At 41.2% G+C, this 25,042-nt stretch overlaps 1 protein-coding gene across 18 annotated transcripts in view; it reads left to right on the plus strand.

Moving 5' to 3' along the window:
- ESRRG (estrogen related receptor gamma) overlaps nt 1-25,042 on the plus strand; it is a 397,608-nt gene that overhangs the window by 145,419 nt on the left and 227,147 nt on the right. For 6 of the 18 annotated variants that reach the window (XM_069009526.1, XM_069009527.1, XM_069009528.1 and 3 more), the window contains one exon: nt 23,573-23,726. The exons of 7 other annotated variants lie outside the window; for them this stretch is intronic. In XM_069009526.1, the coding sequence (XP_068865627.1) occupies nt 23,692-23,726 (35 nt within the window). In that variant the 5' untranslated portion in view covers nt 23,573-23,691. The remainder of the gene's footprint in view (nt 1-23,572; nt 23,727-25,042) is intronic. 5 more of the 18 variants (XM_069009523.1, XM_069009540.1, XM_069009536.1 and 2 more) reach the window with 1 other exon arrangement.

Here is a 25,042-nt window from a genome sequence, read left to right on the forward strand (position 1 = left end):
AAACAGCTTTATTTATATTTTTTTTTTCCTCCTGTGGAGTAAGCTGACCAGATTTGCAGTTTATAAAACTGGGACAGCCTAGCAGGGGATAGGGTTGTCCACGCACCATCTTCAGGGGATAATAATATCTGTCAGGGAATGACTGTGATGACAATTGCAGAGAAAGGTGAATTGCTGTGTGCGTGTGCCCACACAGTAAACAGTTCTCTTGAAGAGAGAAAGAAGGGGAATTCTCCCCAACTGGGTGCTGCCTTGTGCTAGAGCTGGAGTGGCATGCTTGCTGAACTCTGGACAACGTGCTCCTGTAAACTCTTCACCTCGGTATTGTTTAGCGAGAAGGAGAGCTGCAAGAATTGGTTTAAATAAATAAACAGCGCTCACAAGGATCCTTTCAAGCTCCAGGTTTGCAGCTAGAAGTAAAATATTGTGGATAACAAAAAGAAATTGCTCTCCTGCTAGCAGTGTTTTTCTTCTTGCACTGTGGATCTCTCTTTGTACCAGGCACCCAAGCACGACTCCTCCTATTTCTTAATTTCTTGTGTCTCTGCTGGTCCCACAGAGCTGGGGTTAGTTGATGCTAGGGGCATGCCACAGGGGCTGCCTGTTCGGATGTGGCTCTTCCCAAGGGAGTGGATTAGTGGGGTACAGCAAGGAAAGGCAGAGCTGTGGTACTGTGGGTTTTTGAAGGATTGTTAAGGTAGCTGTAGGATGAGCAGCGACCACTGTACAAAACCTTCTGCTGGTTTGTACCCTCACCCTGAGTTTTCAGAGGAAAAGGTTTTTTCCCCTGTCTATTTTTAAGTGATGTATAGGAAAACTTAAAAAACCAAAACAAAACTCAGTTTGAAACAATCTTTGCTCCTTGTGTTCTGTCGAGGCCTTGGGGGCAAAGAAGAGCAAGTAGCCCTGAGCCTGCCCAGCTGTTTGAACACCAGCCGTGTTTAGAAACCCACAGGTCCAACAAAACCCTATTTACTTGTTGCTCATAGGATGGCTGATGTTCTGTTCCCCTACCTGGTTTGCAGTGTTCCGAGGGGCACTAAAAGTAAGAATTGCAAACTTGTGCAGATAGAAGGAGGATTTGATTGCCTGGGCAAGACTATAACAGCATGGCTGCCAGTTTTTCACTTTTCCTCTGTCTTTAAAATTGTAGATTTGGTCTTTTGTCTTTCTTTTGCAGAAGTGGTACATGCACATGTGCATCATACATACGTGTGTGTATGAATATACTTCTCTGGCAGCCACCCAGATCGAAATACTTCTCTTTCAAAGTGCTTTCCAGTCTCTGAACTGAAGCAGAGATACCCAGTAATACTCTTCTGTTTGGTCGCTGTTAATGGGTACTTCCATATATCCCTGGTGCTCTTATAAACCAAGCCATTTGGATTTTTCCATCACAATTGATGTTTTAAATAGTCAATGCAGAAAAATCTCAGCTGTGGTGTGGCTTGGGGAGTGTCACTAGGAGCTAGATGACTTAATCAGTATGTTTGAAACAAATCTTTGAAAGAAAACAGGAGATGCATGAGAAATTAGAGAGACGGGAATATATTTTCTTTTTAATATGGTGATAGGACCAAATTTAAATGAGGAAAAACTGGGACTGTAAGGCATGTTTTACAGAAGACACTGAACTGATAAAAGCAGGAGGAAGATTGTATTTGTTGAAAGCCTCTGGTATCTTGAAAATGATATACATCATTCCATTTCTCAGTTTTCACTCTTGTCTAAACAATTTAAAGACAAAAACTAGACCATCTATTTTGTGTATACATGTGGTTATCTATTTACCCATACACATCAGAGTGTGCACATCTATATATACCCCATAGGTCTACTTTAAGAATGCTTCTCAGTGATTTTTTTTCTCCTCAACTCCTGGATTTCAGTGTTTTACCCCCTACTTCAAAAAAACCAAGAGATTAAGCAGGACCCATTATTTTGACATCAAATGCAAGCCCTAAACCGTTGCTAGGATACAGGATGTGGCACTATAATATTGCCAGGGTGTAGGGTTATATTGTCTTAAGTGTGGGGAGCAGGCCATATTATAAATCTAAGTAGTTGATAGAAGAGATAACGATTGCTGCTCTTACTCTGTAATTAAAAGGAAAGGAATGTGTACAGAACAATTTGGTCAAATACTCCTTTTTTATCTGGACAGTAAGTGAAGCACTATCAATAAGCAATTTCATTACAGTCTGTATGGGTTTTGTATACTTTCATTTTCTATCTGCATTAATTTAGAGTAACTCTATGGGTTTATTGTAGTTTAAGCCATGCTAAAATTTGGCTTTGATATCAGATCTGTTAATTTTCTCACTTTATTTTTCTTTTCCGAACAAATTAATAGAAAGTTGGCTTCTGATTTCAGCAGTATTAATTCAAGTCTGCTTTCTTAAGCTTTTTGTGGGGCCCAAATAAGCTGCAAAGTTGGTATGTTGTGGGGGGTGAAATGAAGTGGTTTTGTTGGAGACTTGAGGGAGTTGTATAATTGTCTGTGATGTCACATCTAAATTGGCTCAGACGTAGTGTCTAAGTGAGCCAAATCTAGTGTCTGTGTGACCATACAAAAGAGAAGCGGATGTTTTCATTACTTGTCATTTGTTTTGTCTTTTCAGGATGGAAAAAAAACCCAACAAAACAAATAAAACCACATACACACAAAATGCCCCCCCATGCTGCTCCCAAACCATCAAAATGCAGATTCCTTTCTTTTATTGTTTCTTTTAAATGCAAGTGAGTTGTGTTGAGGAATGGCAGTGGTTGATATGCAGCCCCTGCATGCAGTTGGCACTCGCAGAGCAGCTGGCTCGTGCAGAGTGAAAGCCTGCACTCTGCTGTAGAGCTGGAGTCTCTCTCACCGAGGGGAAATAAAGACCTCTTGCTACACGGGTGGCACTCAGGGGCAGGTGCAGGTGGAGTGTGAACACAGCCACCTCCAGAACAGGCTGTCCCCTAAGTGCACAATGTGCCAGATTAGCACAGCAGCCTCCACATCTCTGAAAATTAAGGATTTTTGTAGGTGAGGATGCTGCCAGTGACTCTTGGCTTCCTCACCACTGGAGACAGACCACGGGCTGTGCTCCATGGGTCTCACCCAGATGCAAAAACACCTTTCAATGTGCTTAATGCAAGTGTGTTTGTCCTTATCACAAATGCCAGCCTGAGGGACGTGACGGCTGGCACCTCAGAAAAGTAGTGTTAAGTTGGAGATGGACGAATCATAAATGTGTTTATTTGGGCCAAAATAATACATGTTTGGATGGAGCATAACTGTGGGCCAAAGTGGTACTAGGAAAGAAGTTAGTGCCTTCACAGAGAGGTAATGTGAGTTTTCCCACTCTTGAAATGGTGCAGTGAGTGAACCTGCTGGAGGTTGTGCTGGAGCTGGTGAGGCTGTGCTGAGACCACGGGTCAAAGCAGAGGGCAACACTACCTTAAAGCAGCAGAGTTGCTTCCAGCAGGCTTCTCTGTCCTTGCTTCTGCAGCCATTGAGGTGCATCCTATTTGGGAAGCACAACAGGTGTAAGAGGCAAGGATCATGTTCTCCATGTTCCTGTAGCCCAACTTGGCTGTTAATGGCTAAGATGCTATTCCATCTCCAGCAAATATCCAGCTCATTGACTGATAGAGAGCAGATTAGCAATTATTTTAGGGTCATTTTAGTTGAACAATTAAATGCTTCCATACCTGTTTAATCACATCTGTGCAAATATCAAATTGATTCTTGTGAAATCTCTTTTAAGGATGTTAGCTTTGTCTTCCCAGTTTTGTGCATAAAGACACATAGGTTCACATCTTGGCTAACAGACACCTGAAAAATCAGATTTCGGTGTCAGGGGTCTACTAGTCCTCTGTTTTCAGGACACTGATTTAGAAGTCCAACTATGAACCTAAACAAAATGAAGTTCAATGTGCAATAATAGAAGGGTAAAACAGTCCACACATTTTGGCTAAAAAGCCTTCTCCAAGGTCAAAAAGAGATCCAGTAGCAGAGCCAGGAATAGAACTGTTATCTCCCAGGCCTTTTTCTTTTGCTTCTGTCCCAAAAGACACTATGCAAGGTACAATATCCATTTGACAAATTGCACAGTTATGTGATGAATTGCATTTTTAATGCACATTTTATGGCCTCTTTTGGCCACTTCCTACTAATCTATCTTTCCTGGGCTATGTTCTTAACACTCCACAGAGTGGCTATTAAACAACAACACAAAAATGTTCTTCTCTCCCAAATGTAGAATTTACCCCAACTTCTCTGGTCTGAAGCAGAGGCCTGGAAATATCCTGGCCTGCTCAGCTGACAGGTTTAAGGCCTGATTGCCTTCAGCCTAAGGGGGTAGGAAGGAAGATATGTATGGCAAAAGGGACATGGGAATTCCTAGTTTCTCATTAAAAATATAAATTCCATCTCCCCTTGCATGTTTATAAGGTCTGGTATTTATACATAGTTCTGTGCTTTGGTACTGAATGTAATCTGGACTTTTTTTCATAAGATTTGCATCCTTCAGCCAAAGCTTTGCCTCTCATTACTCCTGTCAAATCTGTAGCAATCACCAAGTTACCAATTGCTTCTTAACTTCATGTAAATAACATTCCACATATATGCACACACTGGCCTACCAGGAACATGAATGTATCAGAATATATCAGAAAATGGCTATTTACTGTGATTCTAGCTTCTTGAATTTTTTGCAGTAAATATGGATGTACTATGGTGTAGGATAAAGTGGCTGGACTGGGGCCCAAGTTGGTGGGACATATTCAGACTTATGCTAAGGAAGTGCCTCCAATCAGGACAGCTGGGTGAACAAAAACCAAGTAGTTACCTTTATTCTAAATTAATGTTGCAAATATACTTAATTTCCAGCAAACCTGATGACCCCTTTTGCTCTCCATCTTTCTCCCTAGAAGACTGGGAGAAATAAACTTGTTACCACATCAGTTTTATCCTCTTGCCTTTGGCATTTCATATTGTGTTTCTGAAAACTTGAACCATGAAAAAAACCCCATGTTTATTTTTAAATATGAAACTATGTGGACAATATTATTATTGCATTTCTTGAAATGTGTCCAGAATTCAAACCTGGAGGCAATAGACATTTGAGAGTGAAATTGGCCCCAGACAGTTAATAAATTCTGAGCAGAGATGCATAAATCAGCAAGAGTATTTCACAAACTTTTTTTTTTTTTTCCCCCCCAAGGGTGGGGATGGGGGAGGGAAACGTCTTTGGAGAATTGTTTTCTATCAGTTCAGAAAATAGAGAAAAGAATTCAGCAATACCCAGTGCTGGTTAGCAGATTGTCATTTTTGGGTTTGATGTTCCTGGGTTTAATTGTCTTTCATGTGAACAATGGCAGGAGCTCTCTGGTGTGCCATGCGAGCATGATAAAAGGGGGCCGTTCTTGCATAGCAATGCCTTTTTTTTATTATTAGCGTAAAAAATTAGCAAGCTGGAAGTCGTTAGAAGGAGTTCCATTGGCATTAATTGTAATGCAGCCTGAATTTGTTTGCAGACCAGTGCAGCAAGACAATAGCAGCAGGGAAAAAAGCAATATTAATAGCCTTTTACTTATTGTATCATTTTAGTGAGCCTTAATAAGGTGTCTGCTGTCAACTGGAATTTATTAAAATAAAAAAAAAGATGTGGTAATTGATGTATTGCAGTAAGTATGGATGAGGGCTCAACTTGATTAATGTATGAGTTGGCTTTTTAAGGCATTTTAAAAAGGCTTCTTAACTGGGTCTTAAGAGACTGGCACAAGCCCACTGTAAACTACCTCATTGCAGTTGGAAAACAGCCTGACAGCTGCTGATGTCTCCTGTGGCTTTGCTTTTTTTTCTGATCAGAGAAAACTGAAGTAATATAGTCCTCGTCAATAATTGCAGTGCTTAAAAATCTTATAAAGGGATTTCTATTCTTCCCTCCGGAGATAACTTTTCAAAGGTTAAATTAGTTTTACTTGTGTGTGCTTCAAATATCTCAGCTCCCAATAAGGATCAAGTTTTGTTTTAAATAAACTGCTAGTTTGTGTGTTGCATTGGATTAGCACCTTCCTGAATACCCTCTGTTTCAGCATGAGATGGACACTACAAAGCACTCAGTTTAAGTCTAGTTGGAGTCTCCCAAAAACCTTCAAAATATTGACTCACTTGGGCTAGTTTAGTTCAGAGAGGGGCCCTGTCTTTTGTTATTCTTTGTGGTGAACATCTGAATTTATCAGCTTTGCTATGCCATCTTACTACTCAACTTTAAATAGTGGTGGGAAAAATTGTGTGGAGGGAAATGGGAATTAGGGACCCAGCTATCTTTTTTAAACTTCAGAGTGATTTCAAGAAGGTGTCAGCCTAAAATACTGTGTGTAGGTGGTTCTCACCCTGCCAAAATACCAAAGCATATGTGGTAACAGGAAGACCCTAACATATGAGGAGGCTGTTTATGTGGACTATGAGGAAACAGTTTTGTGGAAGTATGGCTTGTAGAGCAGTAGTATTTCTGTAACTCATGTTGGCTTTTTTCCTTCTTGTCCTAGGTCAAAGCCCCAACTATTTGACACACAGCATGGAGCAGTTGCTTGTGCTTACGTTGTGTTGCATTTGTATTTACCAGGTGGTCTGTGGACATGCAGGCAAATGCCTTGTTAAGAACAGATGGAGGTGTCCCCTATAGAAATTGTTCAGTTAGTCTGAATTAATATATTCCATACTTTCAGCTGGGGTCACCATGAGCACAAGATATAAGGTGAAGTGACAGTGTCTAGTTCTGTTAAAAATTTCCAGATTTGTGTCCTAGGATAAACTGGCTAGACTAATCAAGGTTCTTCTTTCCATACCGTTGTCTCCATAAGTGCTGCAAATGTCATCCAAGTAGATATCAAAGTCAAAGGGAGAGAAACAGACTTTTAATTTGTTACAGTACCATGTTGTCCTTCCTGATAGTTGCAGGCCTTTCCCAGAGGAAGTGCTCATGCTTCATTAAGGATGTAAGCTTTATTAGGATGGACGTCATCAGGTTCAAGTGTTAGGAAAAGTCGCTGCTTGTTAACAAAGGCCATGGCCTTGGATAATGCAACTGTTCTCCTTACTGAAGGCTGTAAGGCAGTGTGGATGATACTGTTCTCCTTGTATTTAAAAAAAAAAAAAATCCTGATCCTGCTTGGAGATCTTGTGTGATGCAATTGTCCTTCTCCAAAGGCTAAAAAGGAGAGCTCAAGTGCTCTGTTTTCAGTAAATTCAATCACTCACCAGAGAAAAAGCCTATCTGAAATAATTTCAGAAGTATGTGTGTAACTTACAGTGAATTAATCCACAGCCTGCCATATACAAATAATATTTCCTTTAAGATTTCTTCTTCAGGTTTCAAATATAAGAAGTGCAGCAGCACAGTATATGCACTTGCAAGATTTTTTTTTTTTTTTTTTTTCCTTTCTGGCAGGATTGCTATTAAATGAAATTATTCTATGGTTCTAAGTATGAGTTTGTTTCTTTTTACATTAGAAGTGTGAACTTCAACTTCTTTCTATGCAGGCTTCCTGCTGCATGAGAGATGGAACTGGGGCTGATACTTCTAGTAACTTTTGTTTCCTGTCACCTTTATTTTATCCAACAACACTTCCTTCTCCAGTAGCTGTTAGGTAAATCCTTTCTTTCTTCTGTCCTCTGCCAGCAGCTGAGAGGAAACCTGAATGAATTGATAATGATACAGCATTGCATTAATTGCAGTTCCTGCTCCTTCTTCAGCCCATTGGCCATTCAGGCTTTCCAGTTCCAAGCAACACTCCAGTAGCTCTAATGTGGCACTGAGGATGATATTTAAATATAGGCATCTTAGACAGTTACTCTTCTAGTTACACCACCGTGGCAGATACCGCAGTGGTCCAACATATCTCTGTGATTTGTGGAAAAAAACCCCATGCTGTCCCAATGATTTCTTCATTTAGTCTAACTCACAGTTTACATAATAATTCACTCCAAGGTCTGATTGACCTCGAGTCATTTTCTCCTTCTTATTTCCTTCTCACCTTCATTTTTAGGCATGGACTTTTTGAAATCTGCTCCTGAATATACCCAAAGGTTGCAAGCACTTGAAAGCTAAGTGTGGATTCTGATCAAAATTTTACAAATGGTTTCCATTTTATTAAGGAGTCAGATTGAAGACCATTAATAAAATGGAAACTCTGCAGCTTAATCTAACCTTGATATATTTCCAGCCTAATGCATCTGCTTATAGCCCTGTCACCGCTGGATCTGAGCACTGAGAGCATTGTTGAATACATTTTCATACCTTTGCATTTTTTCCCCAACATCCCAAGATAGGCCAATTCTCTGCTGTTCCAGGCATCTTTCTTCCCCTGACTCTGGTTGGGGTTAGAAGAGCCGTGCCAGCCTTTATTTGATACCCTGTTTGCTGCTAAGTGTACAGTTTGTTTAGTGGAAGAGGAGTAATACAGAAGGGACGTTGAACTTGTGGCAGATTTTGAAGGTGACCAAGACCAGGTGCCATGTTCCTTAGTAACCTGCATGGAAACTTGTGCTGCTGAGCAGCTCCACAGGACAGCCCTATCCAGACAACCAGCAGTGGTGGGGTGACCAAGCAGGATTCTGCAGGCCTGACTCGTGAGATTGCATTTCACAGAATTCACACTGCCCACCACCTTTGCCTCTGCTGAAGCTTCTGCTTTACTGTGATATTTATGTGGGGCCTTGTGTGAGCTGGTGTCTTTTCTTCCTCCTACCCAAAAATTCAGCTTTCCCAGTTGATGCACAGAGGTGACCTCAACTTCTTAGGCTGCAGGTCAGCTGCAAATCTGCATGAATGGATTTATCACTGATTTGTGAGTTATCCCTGAATGATAACTATCACACGACTGTAAGATATTTTTAATTAATGTAATTATTTTACAGTTGTGATTAGAAAGTGGAATTGGGGGTGTTACAGTGTGCAAGTGTTTCTTCAGGCATTCAAAACATGTTTCTCCCAGCTCTTCCTGGGACTGAACCTGACCTTAGCAAATGGGTGAAATAACTGGCTTTGCAACATGGATCCAGTGTTTGGGGGTGATGGAAAATTTGCTTGCACTTGCAGTTTTTGAGGTGCATGCCTGAAAAAGCCCCGTTTCCTTTTTTGCTCAGGTACCATTACAAAGCCTGGTGCAAAGACCTTTCAGTGGTACCGAAAGAGGTCTCATCTCTCACCACATCAGAGCACAAATCTCAGATTCCCTCTTCTGAAAGTGGCCTCTAGTTATAACACAAGTAAAATAGAGACGCTCTCTGCCAGACATGCACGGAGACTAGGTGTCTGTGCTGACACATCAATACAAAGAACTGTTATCAGAGGAAAATTTCTCCTTCTAAACCTGGGCTTAAACTAATATGAACAGACATATAAAGGCCCCGGTGAGTGACCTTTCTTCACACGAGAATATGTCTGCTCAGGGATTTCTTAGTTCATGTTAATTGATTGCCTGATGGGATTGATTAACTAATTGATTTACTGTGGTTTGTGATTTAACACAAAGGTTGGCCTAGGGTAATCTTCAAAAGTTTTCAATGTGGAAAAGATGTTTGGAAAAATCTGGCACTGGCAATGAGTCTTTCTGAGTGCAAATCCAGTGTCTTGTGTTGGATGAATCCCATTGCTGAGGGTGTAATACTTGGCATGAGGAACACTGTATAGGCTGGGTTAGAGCAAAGCAAGCAGAGGAGAAGAGCGAATTTACAGCATCTTTGTTAACCTGTATTCATTTCATCTACTCCCGCTTCGAGTTCGTGTTAATTATGCCAGTGGGTGAGGTATCCACCCTCTCTCTTACTGTTTTGCAGGCAGAGGGAGAGGGAATACTGACAGGGTGTGTGCTTAAAATCATTGTCCTTTCCCCTCTTTCTGCAGGAGTGGACTCCTAATCATTATTCTTCTTGTGCTTCTGCTCCCCCCTCACCACCTTGTGCAGATACTTGCGCAGTTCTTACGTGGAGGTGCAGGGAAAGGCAGGAAAACCCTCTCGGGAGAGCAGCCTTGAAGCAGAGAGTACCCCTGCTGCTGTGGTTCACACGTGTCTCTGCCTCCTGGCTAAAAATGCCATTTAGTGTGAGGCACCAGAACCAAAATCCAGATCTGTATGACAATTTTAAAAGCATGGTCCAAGCACCTGGTGGCTGCAGTTGGAATGGTTTTCCTCTTGCTTATATAAACTTGTTTCAAAGAAATCCTGCTGTAGACACACAGTGAGGGCGCAATAGACTTTCTATTCTCTCCCTGGGTATTTCTTGGTGCTTGGGAGACTTGGGAAAAAAAACCCATATATTTCCTATTAATCTGTTTTGAAAATTGTCTTCCCGTATCAAAGCATGTTTAAAAAGCAGATTGCATTTGATAGCAGTAGCTAAAATGCAGTAAGAAGCAGCCTTTTGATCTGTTGCAAATAAACTCTTCTGCAGATAAATACGTTACAAGTGTATTTTTGTTCATTTGCTATCAAATTTAATAACAACCAGTGGAATTGAGTTCAACCAAAATGGTCTCATATCAGACTTTGAATACATACTTTTAAATATTAAAAGATAATGATTTGTATGGCATTGTTATATAATGCATTTCTTGTCTTCTCTTGTGTGCATGTGACGAATTCCAGTCGATAAGCCCAGGACTCTGGAGTCGGTTGTCTGGCTAGTTATTAAGATTAAGATAAGTGCTGAGAAGGGAAAGATACAGCACATTGTACTGCCCTGCTGGGACGGGGCCACCTCGGATTCCAAGTGTAAACAATGCATTAATTCTCCCTGGCTTATTTCAAACCCGAGGTGTACACTGTAAATATTTGGGAAATATGATGGAAAGAGTGTGGAAAGACTTTTCTATTTTTTATCCATTAAATGTTATTACTAAAAAGTGAACCTTACCTCCCCCTTGGGTCCTAATCATTATGCATCTGTAAAAACCCAAGACTAATTTCTGTTAATTACTTATGAAAAGCAACTTTTTTCTCCTTACCCAAGCCATAAAAAAGCAGACAGACATTTGGACGGCGTTATCACTAGTCACTTCATACTGAATGTGCCACAACAATAACAACATAATTAATGCTCACACAGCAGAGCTCAGTTAGGGTTTGGGGAGGAGAAGGGGGCCAATACGACTGGAAGGTCTGAACTGAAGAATACTGAAGCTGATGCAAAGTTTCCTTATGATTTCAGTAACCTTTGAATTGGGTCCAAGATGAACGTTAGTGAGATCAGGCTCTCTGAGCATGTTGGAGCTGTTATTGCTGGTGTCTCTGCAGGGGAACCTTCAGGACATCACTCTGCCTCTGCCAAAGGGGGAGAGGGAGAAAGTTGTCTGTTATTCCAACATATTAATGAGATATTAAAAACAAGACAACTATCCTGAAGTTCAGTTGTTGATTCTCACTAACTTAAACATGAGCTTTGCTACAAATTGATAGTCAATGCCTTCAAGGCAGTAAAGTCTAACTTGTCTGTAGGATTGCTGGGAGGAGTGACAGAAAGCAGTAATTTAGAAAGTGTATTGAAGCTGTGTGCAGTGTAATGTAGACCACTGGGTAGCAATTAATTTTTGTTAATGAATTTAAAACTAGATGTATGGAAGTGGTTATATGAAATGTATACGCTGCTAAACAGCTAACTAGTCCTTGGGGTCTGCGTTGTCATTATCTGTATGTAAATCATTTCAGCCAGCACGATCTAATGAGTCAAAAACTTCTCTGAAACTGTGGCTGAGATTTGCAAGACACTTTTTGAAAAACCTTATGCCCTGCTTCATTGCGTGGCCCTTACAACGAAACTGTGTCTTATCCACTGGCTGATTAATCATGTCTTATGTGGAGACACTTTATAGGTTTTATTGTGTTTCAGAGGAGTTATTTCTAAACCCTAGGAATATCCCATGTTAGTGGAGATGGGAAATTAAGGAACATTCAAAATCATTCAAGAGAAAGAAGGAGCACAGCTGAAAGGTCCCCAGTGACCCCTCCTAAATCTTACCGTTCTTATGTGGTGGGAAATAGATCAAAAAAATAAAATAGTTAACTGTGAAAGGCTTTCTGACTAAACCATGCACACCACTGTTTCCTGAGCATCAGAAAGTTCTATTATTGAATTAGAAGCTGTCTCTTTCCTTCATATGCTTGTTAAATCATTGTGCCTCCTTAGTTCCCCTAAGGTATATGCTACAATTTCCTCTTAACCAGCAATGAAGATAAATAGCTCCTGTATCTTTGCTGTTTACAGTTATCTTAAGCAAAACCAAAATTAAAGCAGAATCACTGCAGCATCACAGTGTCTTTACAGAATCTTGAGTATAGGACAAAAAGTTGGAATATCTCAGAAAGGATATATAATACATGAAAACTAAAATATGCATGTGTATGTACATGTATGTATATTTACATCTAACCACTAATAAGACCTCAAAAATAAAAGTAATTAAAACAATAGAAAAGCCTGATGTGCTGTAACCAGATAATGAAATGTACGGAGCAGACTGGAATATTTGGAATACCACGCTCTGTTTCTCACCTCTTTTTTCACAGCGTGGGCATTATATCATGGTTGTGTACATTCCAGTTAGCTGCAAGTGAGAAATCACCGCCGAGGTCGCTGAAATGTCAGTGCCACAGACGCTGAGGACAAAAATGGATGGAATTCCCTGTTAAAACTCTAATTATCAAAACTCAGATGATCCAAGAGGAAAGTGTGTGTGTCCTATATGCTCTGTACTGTGGTCTAACAGAGACACTGCCTGGCCGAAAAGCCATACAAACAAACCTGTGCCATAACCTATTTCAGATTTTAAAACACTGAGTAAATTTAGTCTCTGGCACACAGATACAGCTTTATGCTGTGTATTTGCTGAATACTCTTGAAACCAGCTACATGGTTTTTAAGCTCTTTAGCTGAACCCTGTATGGTCTGAAATACCCAGGTCGTTAGCATTCCTGCCAGTTTGATATGATGGAGACCTTTACTTGAACTGACCTCAGAAGGAATAGAAGACTAATTGAGGCAGCCCTAGTTCTAGCTCTCTAGAGGTGTAATACTGCAAATGGTATCTGGTTCATGCATAAAGAGGTTTACATAGTGGAAGAGGGATATGGGAAGGAAAAGAAAGACTTTTCTTTCTCCATGTCTCAGCAGCCTATTCCCCCTTCCCCCTGAAGCTTCAAGGAAAAAAAAAAAATCCCATCTTAATGTCATTGCATGGTAAAATAATAAGCAAAATAAAAGATAAAAAAAAGGGAGTGTACCCAAACAATCCAGAAGGTGAAATTAAGACAGTACTTGGGTGCCTCAGGGCTGTAATTAAAACTATCTAGATAAAAAGAGATATTCTACCTCAGATTTATGCTCTGAGAAGAAAAAGGCTGAAAGTGAAACACAGCAAAAGAAATCCGTAATTCCAATGTATTCAAGTAGCCCATCAGAAGAAATGGCATTAATTCAGGTACCCAATTACTGTAATGTGGTTCAGAGCACCTCAATAGGTGTTTCAATCTCAAGCCAGGACTAACATTTGTAATCCTTTAAATGCACTTAAGAAATTGATGTTACAGCCCCACAATCTGTTAGGGGCCTTGCTTCCTGGCTGATTGCAAAGTATCCCACCATTAATTGGATCATCAGAATGTGATCCGCGTTCTGGTCCCCGGATTATGTAAGACTGACTTTGCTCTGACGCGCTGAACCAGAGGCTTCTTTTGCTGGATATTTTGACCCTTAATGTAGATAAGTGGTATTTTTCATCAATCTTAGATTGCATTAAAAAAGGGAAATGTCAGTTCAATGTGGGGCGTTTAACTTAATTCAACATCTTTTAATTTAATACCTTAGAAAAGTTAGTCCGTCTCCGACCTGCCGGAGACTTCTGCTGATGGAATGGTTTGTGGAGCAGGGCTGGAGGCACGTCATTCCTGCTCCATAACACAGGCAGGTCCCAAAAGTCTATGCATGCTTCATCCCTATATGGAAGGGAAAAGTAGAAAAAAACATAAAACCCAAAAAAACCCAAACCAAAACAACAACAAACCCGCCTCTCCCCCTCCTCCAGAATGGTAACCTGGCCATGCTTTATCATATTGATAATGAGTTTCCTCAGCTTCTTTGGACAGTTCCCTAATGACTGCTCTATGTGCCTGAGGGAAAAGGGGCCAAAAAAAAAGAAAAAATTCAGTGTTTACTCCCCTGTTTTTTTTCCTTGAGCTTCAGGTTTTCTTGATTTTTTTAAAATTTTATTTTTTTATGAATCAGAGTGTTTTAATTAATTGGCTCAATATTCTTAATGTGCTTTAGTGCTGCAATAATGGCTGGTCTGAAAATCCTCTACAGAGACTAAACCTAAAATCCTGTTGAAAATATGGGACATTTTTTTCTGACAGAAGGAGGCTTTATCTCAAAAAAAAAAATATATATATATTAGCAGAACAGGACATGTTGTAACACTTTTTTTTGGCCTCTTTTTTTTTTCATGTACTGCATCATGAAAGCCCTCCTAGTGCTTCTTCTCCTGATATTGAGTGTGTTTATCCCAGTGGTACAGACAGAAGTTCAAAGGCGACTGCAAGGTTTCCTTTTTTTTTTCCCAATGAAAACAGTAAGTTTCCCAGTTTTCTGAACATTGCAATAGGCATCAGATTGATCTGAGTTTTACTGTGGCTTTGGGAAAACCATTACAGGGTAGGGTGTCTCTGGGGCTTGTGATTATTAGTAGTGAAGATGTTGAGGTGAAGAGAATAACATCGGGTATCATGATCAAGGCTTGGTGTTTCTCCTGGAACTGATGCTTAGTAATCTTGGGTATGGCAATGATTTCAGTAAAATTAGTACTCACTACCTCCATTATATATATATATATATATGTGTGTGTGTTAAAAATCGCTGTTAGAATCTGACATTTTTGGTGTCTCAGAGAAAGAGCAACCTCTTTTCATCTGTGTCACACAGAGGCAGAAACTCATGGAAGTCATCTGCAGCCGAGGCTGGCTGACTTAGGTCTCCATTCTTTTGTTTTCTGTCAAGATCTCGGTCTCATTTTTCCCACTCTCCCCTCTCCCGCTTCTTTTGCAAGGCATTCAAATTTAGTGTCATACTGTGGGCACTACTGAGGCACAGCAATGGTGAGGAGGTGGCTGGACTTCATGATTCACTGTCGTCTTCTAGGCTGTGAGAATTTTTTTAAGAGGTCTTCAGAATTTTACAGGTTGAGAAAAAAAAGCTTTTGAGGCAGCACATTTGTTTTGTGAGAAGTGTTTGATCCCAAGGAGAAGCAGATGGAAGAGTGTGGCTCTTGTACTTCCCCACTCTCCTGCTGGCCAGGACCTATTCAAAGTCTGCCATGTAGGAGAAAAAAAGGTCAAAACTTTGAGGCAAAGAGTTTAATCATGAGGTTTGGGACAGTCTTGTTAGACATCTCATCCATGTGGTTTTTGCAGTCACTTGGGATGACATCCTGTGAATTTTCTTAGCATGTTAGAGAACATAGCTCTCCTTGTTTTAGTCCACACAACTTAGGTTTTGTAGATTGGCAGAATACCTAGATTAGCCTTCCTGCTGGATTCAGAGAGTGCAAATACAGATACATAAAAAGCCTTTGGTGGGAGATATTTTTGTGATCTTGAACACAGGCAGGAAGAGAACTGGTCTGGCGTTTGGAGTGAGATGCCTTGTTAACAATTAATTGTGCATTGAGCAGGAGGAGGCAGTTTGTGGTGCTGCATTGGGGGTTTGGGTCCGTGTTGCTGTTACTCATACAAGGTATGTGGTTCATACGTAAGTGCCTGACCTTGCTTGCTGTTTCCCCTCTCCCTTTTTTTCTCTCTCCTTTTTTCCTGATATGAACTGAATAGGCAGGCAGATATATCCAGTTCTGGTCAGCCTAATTGGCGCTAGAGGTGATACGGTGCTACACCAGGACAGGGTAACCTTTAGGTTTAGGCTCCTGGCTGGAGCCCAAGAAATACGTGTGCTCCCAGCAGCTCTCTGGCTGGTGCCTTTGAATTGCATTGTGTATTGGTCATGGTGGTCTTCTCTCATTGCACTTGTACGATTCCTGGTGCAGGAGGATCTCACCTGGAACAATAGATACCCCTGAAATTTAAGTAAGAACCCTGGATAGAGATTCCTATAAGCAGGTGACCAGCTTTCAAAAATACAATATTCTTCTACCAAGCGTGTTTCATGTTACAGTTGTTTGAATCTCTGTGTTCTCCTTAGAACTGCCCCCATGGATGAAGAATGTGAGTTCCTCCTGTAATATTACCTAGTTGCTCCACTCACATGTGAACAGAAGTCTGAAGATGTATACTTAATATATTATCCATGAGGGAATTACACCGGTTTAAGCTTAAATATTTTAATGGGCAGCGTTGAATATTTGGCCATGTTGAATCCTGGCATAAACAGAATCACCTTTCCTGACGTGAGTGAAGCTCTTTCTACTTCTGCCAGACCTAAGTTTAGGTTGGAGACTTCCAGTCTCATAACTCTGCTTGTTCAACACCAATACAAAGCTCTTTTATGAAAAGAGAAATATAAAGCAATATAGGCAAGTCTATAATTACTTTGGCCACAGAACAAACATATTGTTTCTTCCTGCCTGGAAGGGCCTAACCTTCTGCAGGGAGGGTAGGATCTGTGATACCTCCGGTATTGATAGCGTTCCTACAGCAACTGCACTTTGCAGCAAGCTTTGTACTAGCATGAGATGCTTCTGAGTTATTCCATTGTGTGGAGGGGAAAGGAAACTGTCGCTTGTGGCAATGCCTTCCTGGGCAATTGATTTTAAACTGTGCATCTCAGGGTGTTTTGCTGTATGGAGTTGCACTGGAAATGCTTCACTTCCAACCTGTTTAATTGAAGTCTTGGGTGACACTTCTCTGTGGCTTTATCCACGGATAGAAAGATGATATACATTTTACCTTTAAGTACACTACAAGGTTGGAAAGTAAAGTTGAGTTTGCTCTGAAGCAGATATATTGGCTTCCCATGCTTTGAAGACAAATGGAGGCTCATCCATCGCTGCTACACCAGTATGCTGGTGCTGTTTCTGGCTGCTTTGGGTTAGGATTTCAGTTTGCCCTTCCTTCCTAATGGGGTCCCTTGGTGGAGAATGCCATCCAAGTGCAGGATGGATGAGGTGCCCTAAGGACCTGTATCAGGCTTGCCTTTTAAGCAGTTCCTTGCTGAACTGTGAACTGGACTTTCCTTGGAGTGCTGTGTGAGGATATGAATTCAACTTTGAGACAAAGAAAGGGAACAAACACCACACACACCAGCATATGTCAGCCTGAAAGCACACAGTATTCGGTGGCAGTATTCATATGCATCTAAAATTATTTTCTTGTAATGTCTTCAGTATTTCCCCAGGGCTCCTTTCTTTGTTCCAACTCCCTGTGGAAGAGGCTGAGAAAAATGGCTGATGTGTTCGCTTCGGCCACTGTCAGCACCAGGCTCGCAGCAGAATTAATTCTGTCCTCCCTAATGACCATCAGTTACCTCATTGCCAGGGAAGGGGCCCCTCTGTCTGCAGGATCACAGTAATGAAGTTTGGTTACACAGGAAAACACACTGCAAAGGCTGGAGTGTTCCTGCTTGCCTGTATGGCTGGCTGATACAGGTTTCTCTGTTGGGTGGCACTTACCTGTCCCAGGGTGGGCTATCTATGAACAGCTGGCATGCCTGATGCTTGGCATGTTACTGGTTTTGGTTTTTCTTTGAAAACTTAAGCCACATGTTTCCTTCATGTTATGGGGAAAAAGATTTAAAAGAAGTGGGCAGGATGAGACAAACCCACATGCTATCTCCATTGTGATCGTGTCCTTCGCTGGGGTTCTCGGTTCCCTGAATATGTGTGAGACCAAGTGGGTTTCTATACATATGGAATATTTCTTTGTATTGGGCTGCATGCTTTTTTGGGGATTGGACTTTTATTTAAATTCATGAGTCCTCCTTTCACACAGGTCCAAATGCACAAAATGCAAATATTTTTCTAGGCAATGTTGCTTATTTTCAGCAAATTCAGACCATCTTGCACAATGGTGCAAAACTAGTTCCCTATCTCCCAGACTGGCACACACTATGAACTTTACCTGTGCAGTTAGTTGGGTGCTGTTGGTAAAAATGTAGGAGAAAAGTGTCCTAGAAGGGAGCACTAATCAGCAGATTCTGCTATGTTGTGAGCAATAGCTCACATGTACTAGGGTGTGAAGCTGAGCACATCCCTTTTAAATGGTTGGTTTTGGTTTTAGTGTTGAGCCCAGCTGTTCCTTGAAACACTCTGTACTGTACAGTAATTTAGAGTGTAATGATCTTGCATAAGGAGGCAGATGTGAATCACAGGTGAACTACTTCTGAATGATGGCAAGGGTGTGAGCACTCCCCCTGCCCTTGTCTTTCCCCTCCCAGTCTCTCAGTCTCCTAGATTTATTTTCTCGTCTCCTGGATTTATTTTCTCATCTCCCACTGCTTTTTTGTAACACAGGTGGGCATGTTCCAGTATGAGTCTGATGAGCCTGCTATGTACTGGTTAATCAAGGTTCTCATGGTTGATTTTAATGTCTTTTTTCACTTTGCCTACCCTAAGAAACCCATACTGCCTCAAGTAGCTTTGACTATACCAATAAGTGTATGTCATAGAGTGAGAAGCAAAACAGAGAACATGTCTTCACCCAGGATTTGGAAGTGGTAGGAAATGACCTCTTAGCCTTCTTTTGCTTTTCAGATCTTTAAGCCCTAAGCCACCCTAAATCTACTGTCCCTATAAAAAGCTGCATTTTAAAAGTCTTTAGGAGGCTTGCTGACCTTGCAACCTACTTTGTAAGGAGTCTGCACCCACAGCTATTAAACAAAATTAATTTCAGCACTTTTAAATTGTTAATCTTGCAAAAGACAACTTGCTTGCTCTCCAGTGATCCCACAGGTCATCATTCTGTGAGCTGCAAGCCATCACCAGGGTTCATGGCTCTCAACATCGTGAGAATGCTTGTGGTCTCCCAATTGCCTTGAAAAATTAATTCCTCTGCCCTCCACGTTTCCTCCCCAGCAGCTCTTTGAGATCTGGGCTCTTCATGAGCTTGTTGTGTGTAGCAGCTATTCACCAGTAGCCCCGCTGCAGGTAATTCTCATTTTGAAGTTATTCTGTCCTAACTCAGTTGCTTCTCAGCTCACGGGAATGAACTTGGGGCAGCAGGACATGAATTCAGGTAGGAAGTGACAGGTTTTGTCTTTGGAGTGTTAGGGTTTCTGTTGAAAGGGTGGTGTCTCTAAAGTTATGTTTCCCCGTATCTGTGGGGCAGATGCTTTACCAGGTATTAATTTATTTTGAATCTTCTTAAGTGTATTTTTTCTGCCTGTCCATGAAACTCGAAAATGTTTCCCTTTTTCCTCTAGGTGGGATATGTATGAATGCACTGGGGGTGGGGGAGAAAGTGCACACTGTATTTGCTATTATCATGCCTGGTTGTCCCTGCTCCTTCCACCTCTTTTGTCTCTGCCACTCAAGCCAATTTCAGCCATCCGCCAACTCTCATTTGGGATAATAGCCTCTCTTTTTACTGTTGTCTTGTCATGTTTGATTCGGCAGCACAAGGGTTTTAAATTAGCCAAAACGTTTGCATGCTGGGCTTACTCCGCTGCCACTACCAGTTGTAGAGCCACTAAACCACTTGATGCTGAAATTGATGATTGCTCGGAAGGAATAAGAAATTGTTGGTGGCTACCGGGAAGATTCATTCACGCCGAGCCCCTTTTAAGAAACCTGGGGGGGAGGGAGAGAGAGATTTCCTTCAGTTTCCTGCTGCCTGGCTGGTGGTTGCATTGTGCTTGTGCCAGGTTCCTGCTGAGTGATTACAGCCTTGCTAGCCTGCGTAGTTCCTGTGATTTCAGCATAAAAACAGAAGAAGAAAAATATAGAGGGAAAGGAAGGGAGGGGGATAAAGCTCCAAAGACTTGCAGTTCAATTCAGTAACACAGAATTGTGATGTTTTAACTCACTGCCCGCCTTTTTTTTGTTGTTATCTAATTTATTCCCCTGGCTAAAAGTTTACTTGTTAAAAGTTTTACTCTGTAGAAAAACTACTGTATTGGCCTGCCTTTGTTGGTGATACTAAACCCACAGCTGGGCTGTAAGCAGTTTTTAATGTTCTCTGGATTAAAAATGATCCATCAACAATGCGATCGGGGATCACCAAGAAACTATACAAACCTCCTAATAATACCCCCACATGCCCCCCTAAATGCCTTTTACTTGTTTACATTAGTGTTTAAAGACATGAGGGGCCAGAAGTTATAAGGGAAAAGAAGATGACAGTGCTTGAGAAGCCGTACAAAGAGAAAATAAATGTAGGATTAAATGTGAACAAGTAGGATGGTATGATGGATATAATTATATTTCAGAACTACATACAATCACAAATGCAAAGTGAAAGAATCCTATATTTCTATTGAGTGCATATCTGTTTGAAGACGGAGTATTTTGTTATTTTAGTTTATTTTTCATATTCCACCACTAACTCCTGGGTTCCAGTGATGATAGGTAGTCACATGGTCAGAAAGGTCAGTAAGAGACCCATGTTGTAATGGCTCAGGGTTTCCAAGTCCAAAGACAAACATTATCTATCAGAAAATACTAGCAGTTGTTATTTTAAAACAAAACAACCAACCAGACCCTCTATTAGCCGTATCTGCAAGTTCCCAGACCATTAGAGACATGACTTCAGATATATAATTCATTATACAGTGTCACAAGTACAACCCTAAATAAACACGTGGGAATACGATTGCATAGCATCCAAGCCAAGAAAGATGTTCTCATTGTATCTAGTATTGCTAACATTATTATTACTAATATTCTAGCACTTTTTTCCTGATTACTAAGCCACATGTTCTCTTGCAAAATACGACCTTTTTCTGCCAAAAGGAATAAGAAAAAAGATCTTGTAAATTTGAAGGTGTTGGCATCCAACTTTATTTCTCTTGCATGTAATAAATCGTGAAGAAATCATGTGAATGACTCAAGCTCTAAAAATACAAATCTAACTAAGAGGCCAAATCTCTAGGGCCCAGCAGTGGTGTGCTGTTGTGCAAGCCCAGCTCTAAGGGCTTCTGTCCATGCCAATTAGCAGTAGGTTGGAAAGCCAGGCAACCATGATGGGTTTAGTCCCGTTATCTAACTGCTGCACTGTTCAGAATTGCTGATTTCCCTGCAAAATCATGACAGATGTATTACAGGAAAATATATTGGTTGAGTAGCTAGTGAGAGAGTTAATGCAAGGGATAATAAGTAGCTAAGGCTACGTCCTCCAGCAGGCTTTGATGTGGTTTGATAATATATGGGACGGGTCAATCTGCCCTATTAGCAAATGTAGCCAGTTTATGCTCTACATACAAACTAGAGATTTGATAAAGCACTAAATTAGTTTTCACAAGGTATTAGATGTTAGATACTTAATGGGATCATCATGCTTTTGCTACACTTGGTTAGGATGTGTTCTGTAACAGAAGCATGCAGCAGCATGACATTTCACCAGGAAAGGAGGCACGTCTTGTGACTGAATCACGAGTCTGGGAATTAGAACGTCCAGGCATTGCTTGGCTTCTGAATTACTGTCTGACTTGCAGAGATGTTTCTCTTTTCACATCTGCAGAATGGGGCTGTGTCCTTCCCTTTCCTCTTTGCCTCCTTGCAAAGCCACCCCTGCTTTCAAAGTGTGGTTTTTTTCATCCTTGGGAGCAAGTAATCATAAATCTGTGAAGCTTCAGTTACATGAGACTAATCCTGTCCCACTCATTAGGTGCTGGGAAAGTCCCTAGACTTGATGTCAGATAATTTACAGGTTCAAGCAAATCTGGGTAAGAAACTTTAGTAGAGTGTGAAAGGAGAAGCTCAGGGTTTTGATGTAGTGCTCCCCAGCTGTGCTCTGCATTTCCTCTGTGCCTGTGGTCAACTAGTAATTTAAAATGTAGCTAAAACCAATAGTTTAGGGAAGCCACTAACATTTTTGTAGTTAAAGATCCATTGGCAGGATATGTCATTTGTGTACAGATCTGCATACCTCTACCTATTCTAGCAGTGGGAAATGTGGGTGAAGAAGTCAGCCTTTCTGGGGCTACACAGCAAATCAGTCTGAAGTGGGTCCTTGGTCTGACCACTCCCTTATCTGAGCTGGTGTTTGGTCTACTAAATGCTGTGGGTTTTGTCTTGATAAATAAAAACGTAAAACTGCTGGCAGTAGTGTATGCCCACAGCTGCCTTCAGAAAACTATGCTTTAAAACCCATTAAGTGTTTTGTGTTTCTCACATGGACCTAATTTTTTGCAAACATTATTTTACCCTCTGTTTACAGACACTGTTCTTAAATACATTTGGAATGCATCATTTTGCTTTCTCTAACATCTCACTGCGTATGCAAGTAACTGATCCTGAATGACCGCTGCCAGGCTTTGCACTTCGAGCGCTCGGGAGACATTCCTGCCTTTTTGTGAAATGCAGCAGGAGTGTCATGTATAAAATGATCCTGTTTGAAAGGATAGAAGCTGTATCCCAATATAGATCACAGTGGAAAATGACTCAAAATTACATGACAGCTTCTCCCTCATTTACCTTCCTCCCCTCCCTTTCCCTTTCTCAGCCTGTTTCCCAGTTGGGCTGTGGTAAGAAACACATCGTGTATTGTGACATTTTAGTTTACTGTTACTAATAATCCCTTTGCATCTTTCATTAGCATGTTATTTATAGGATTGCAAAAGGGCATTGGTACCACTCGGCCTCTGAGTGATGCTGCCACTGTCCCAAGGACTGAGATGATTTTAAAGGAGGCTGGGTTGCACTCTGGCCCTGGCAGTGGGCTTACCCGGCTCCAGCAGAAGCCTTGGGCTAAAATCCCATGATTTAAACCCCACTGAGGCCAGTGTGGACTTTAGGTGCTTTTATAAACAAGAAGACTTTGCCTCATAACTCCTGCTAAGCCTGCACCTGATGAGCTGCTCGGAGCTGGAGGGCTGTTTTCCCTAATAAATTCCTTTTTTTGAACCCACTTGTTAGTCAAGCGTTGTGCACACTAACTACAGCGAGGGCCCTGGGCATAAATTACTCTCACGTGGCACTGTCTCCAAGCAGCCCCCCAGTTATGGATTACTTTGTTCTCGACTTGACAGGAACATAATTAGAACTGTTGATGAAATCTACCAAATTGTTCCTCCGTGGCCTCAATGGTCAGGAAATTTGGCTGAGTCGTATTTGTCACTGATGTAAAGGCTCTAAACACTTCATATTAACTATGTTATTAATGTGCCCTCTAATCTGTCCGTGAATTGGTAACACTTGGAGGGAGCTTGTGCTCTAATAGCACCTTGTGATGAATTCATTGTAATGCTGCTCAAAAGTTTCTGGAGGGTGGGGGAAAAAAAAAAAAAAAAGATACCTTAATAAAAAGTGAACATTTCTAGGTTGTTTCTTTTTTCTGTATGTGAATTTTTATGTTGTACAGTTTTGTTTTGTTTTGCTTAACTGGAGATTCATTTAGGCTTTACATTGACAGACCGTTTTCTGTTCTATAGGATTTGCTGACATTTGGGCTGTTTCATTGCCAGAGGAGGCTTTGTGTGTCCCAAAGGAAGTGAGTGATCTGGCCATAACAAATCCTGCCAAAATATTTTAACACCGTTACGATTTTCTAATGCAATGCGTAGTGAATGTGACTAGAAAAGGATGGTGAGTCCATGAAGGGGGTTCGCTCCCTCTCCTCTGCGATTTGTCCGGTGGAACGAGCACGCCGGAGCTGCTGGGGGGTGGGAGACCGCAGCCAGCAGTGGGAGGGGTGTTTGCCTCCTGAAGTGTGTCACTCCTGAAGTGTGTCACTTCACGTGCAGCAAGGGCTCAGGCTTAATCCTTAAAGCAACCTTTTAAATTTTGGTCCTGCTCTTGAAGTTTGCTGGAGTCCAGGGCCATCAGAGACAGCATTTTAGTCATGTGAGAAAATGTGCTTTGGCTGCTGTAAATGTTCAGTAAGTTTAAAAGGGAAATGTGTTAGGTACTTATGGATGAGAGAGGGGTTAGTGGCTGAAGGTCCTAGAAGTTGACAAACTCTTACCTTCACAATGAAGGGTTGTCTCGTACTTCAGTATAGTTTTGAGGAACATTAAGGTGGCTCTTAACTTTATAAGCAACTCTGCATAAAGTGCTAGAACACAAAATTAAGAGTTCTCACATGTAGTGTTCAGGGCATGAAGGCAACTCAGACAACCCAATGTTCAGCTTGGAGCTGTAGGTATGGGAAAACTGAAATTTATATTACCGAGCTATTCTCTAGAGCAGCAGGTAAATGAACTGCTGTTTTTTTAATACCTGGGTGATTTGTTTCTATTAAATTTAATACTATCCACTCCCCTCTCTCTCTCCTCATCCCCCCCAAAAAACCAACCCAAATATAACTTAAGTTAGTATTTGCTAGGCAATTTAGAACCTAAAACCAGTAAGCAGTTTAAAATGTGCTGACTGCAGGATATCAGCCAACATCTTGTGCCCAACATACACCATGTTGGATTACTCTGGCAATTGGCTTCTGCACCAGGGTAAACTCCTGTGTCTTTAGTCAATTTTACATTTATGTGCTTAAAAATAAACAAAGTAGCTGGCCATGTGCACCAGCAAGTTTTGCTTAAGGTAGGAAAGCTACTGACAAATAGAAAAGTTGAGCGTGGCCACAGCTCTTCCTCAGATGGGCATAAGTAAAGTCAGGCCTTTTGCTGTTGGTGGTGTTTCCCACTTGGATGTTTCCCTGTTTGCTTGGTTTTGAATACCAGACAGAATTGCAAGTTCTCACGCTCATCTCCTGAGCCCTTGTCCAGATTTTCTGGGCTCACACAAACATCCTGTTGCCTGTGGCCACCACATATGGCATTTCCCAGGTCCCAGGGGCAATGATGCTGTCACCAAAAGGAGGGAAGTGTTAGCCTGGGAGTTAGGACTTACTTTGAGACTTTATTTTAGGATCTTAATATTCGTAAATGAAATGGGAATCTTAACTC

The sequence above is a fragment of the Aphelocoma coerulescens genome, chromosome 3, assembly GCF_041296385.1.
Source record: "Aphelocoma coerulescens isolate FSJ_1873_10779 chromosome 3, UR_Acoe_1.0, whole genome shotgun sequence".
Classification (NCBI taxonomy): Eukaryota; Metazoa; Chordata; class Aves; order Passeriformes; family Corvidae; genus Aphelocoma; species Aphelocoma coerulescens.